Source organism: Octopus bimaculoides, chromosome 9, assembly GCF_001194135.2.
Source record: "Octopus bimaculoides isolate UCB-OBI-ISO-001 chromosome 9, ASM119413v2, whole genome shotgun sequence".
NCBI lineage: Eukaryota > Metazoa > Mollusca > Cephalopoda > Octopoda > Octopodidae > Octopus > Octopus bimaculoides.
Window position 1 is genome coordinate 31201119 of NC_068989.1, and position 2020 is coordinate 31203138.

The window sequence follows — 2020 nt, forward strand, 5'->3', positions numbered from 1 at the left end:
ATATGTCTCAAGTATAATGACGAGGATACGGTTTTTAAAATTGACTCAATATCTACATGTAAGAGACACGAGCAGTACACCAGTATGTGGAAAACCAGACTTTGATCCCTTATTTAAAATAAGACCCCTCATTGACTGTGTTCAAAGCACATATAAAACAGTTTATAGATGAGGATATGGTGGGCTATAAAGGCGGAGTGCGTTTTCGACAGTATATGCCAGGAAAGTGCACAAAATGGGGGATCAAAGTTTGGAAAAGATTTGTGAATCAACTACTGAGTACTGCTCTGGATTTTAATTTTATACTGGCAAAAGAGAGTAATAAATCCAGTAATGTGCACAACTCTTCTATAATAATATTTCGTTGTATACCCAATTGAATATTAGCTAATAACCCATTTTCTATAGCGATGTTTGAACAAAAATTTAAATAATTTTATACTTTGTTGAATTTACCTGTATTTTCCTGTAATTAAAGTCACTTTGTGACAAAAATTTTGGTATAGAATTGGTTGAGAACCTTTCGTTAAATTATCTTCCAAAAATCACATTAATATGTTGATAAATAAAAAAGTTGTTTAATGAAACCAGCCTAAATTTATAATTATGTTAGAAATTAATTGAAACACATAAGGGGTGTGTAATTTGGTTAGAAATATGGTAACAAAAGGGTTAAGGTAATATTTCTTCTAACCCTTTGAGCACTAAGCAGCTCAGGTTGAAATTTGTGTGTATAAACACACAGCTGAGTCCATTCTTTAAAACCCCATTAAATATTTAGAAAACATCCCCCTTTGGCATTTTAGCATTGGAATACGAGAATATAGACATTTAAAAAATTTGCACCCCTCCAACTAAAAGTAAAAAAAAATAAAAACCTTACCTATAAGACCATGCACCTCCAGCTACAATTTTTCTACAAGATTTACAACTCCAGATACCAACAGCTTTCCTTTTCACAGCATCCTAATAAAAAGAAATCCAAAATGAATAAAAATGATTGTACTGGCATGTAGAAGATGACTATAGGACAATGTTGAGCAAACAATTTTTTCTTGGAGGGGGGGGGGGGATTCCCTCAAATCCTGAAAGCTTTCTTCAGTGAACTTAGTTTATGGCAAACACAAGCTCCAGCATCCCTAATGCCTAAGGTAGGATCCAACTTCTGCAAACACTCTAGCACAGACTTGCATCATTTCTCATATTGATACAACTGTTATGAACACCAAACCATTTGCTATCTGAACTGCCTGCAGTAACGAATATCCTCAATTACAACCACACTGGATTTCTAAACCTGCCATTTGTCAAGTCTGGCCACCAACTCAATAACTAACCCCATGTCCTCGAACCATATTAACAAAGCAATCACCACAAATACAAGCTCTTCCAATTAGAATGGCGAGCAAATCTAAAAAGCCAATTGTACCAGCTGCTTAAATTTTGCCAAAAGCAATGTTTACACCTTTGATACCAAGCAAATTCTTTGTCATGTACAACACTCAAGCAAAATTGCTAGCCTATAGGTTCAACTCATCATTTGGTGTATTGCCTTGCCTGTACATTATTAATGTTAATAACTGACTACATGCATCTATAAAGCAAAATCTGTGCTCAATAACTCAAAGATGCCATCCATCATTTTAACACCATGTTCATATGGGTTGGATGAAGTTTATTTAACCCTTTCGTTACCAAAGCCGCCCGAAAAAAATTTTGGTTCATGTGACCAAGCCGCCCGTAATCACCTATTCATATTTAAATGAGAATATCCGAGCAAATCTTGTTAGTACATTCGTGAAAACAAGTGATTATTTGTGTAAACAGTTCAGCTATAGTTTTGTACGACGACCAACGTGTTTTTTTTAATTTTGTGAATTTTAGGAGATTTTTTTTCCTAATTTGTTCCTGTTGTGTTTTCAAAATTTGTAATCCTGACAAAAAAATGGATACGAATTTTATTCTGTCAAGCAGCGAGTCAGAATTCGAAGGATTTTCCGTTGAAGACCTTGATAAATCT

At 34.5% G+C, this 2020-nt stretch overlaps 1 protein-coding gene across 1 annotated transcript in view; it reads right to left on the minus strand.

Moving 5' to 3' along the window:
* The window catches only part of LOC106881347 (60S ribosomal protein L37a), an 8859-nt gene that overhangs the window by 1200 nt on the left and 5639 nt on the right, over positions 1-2020 (minus strand). Inside the window, exon 3 of the mRNA XM_014931705.2 lies at positions 884-966. Coding sequence (XP_014787191.1) covers positions 884-966 — 83 coding nt within the window. The remainder of the gene's footprint in view (positions 1-883; positions 967-2020) is intronic.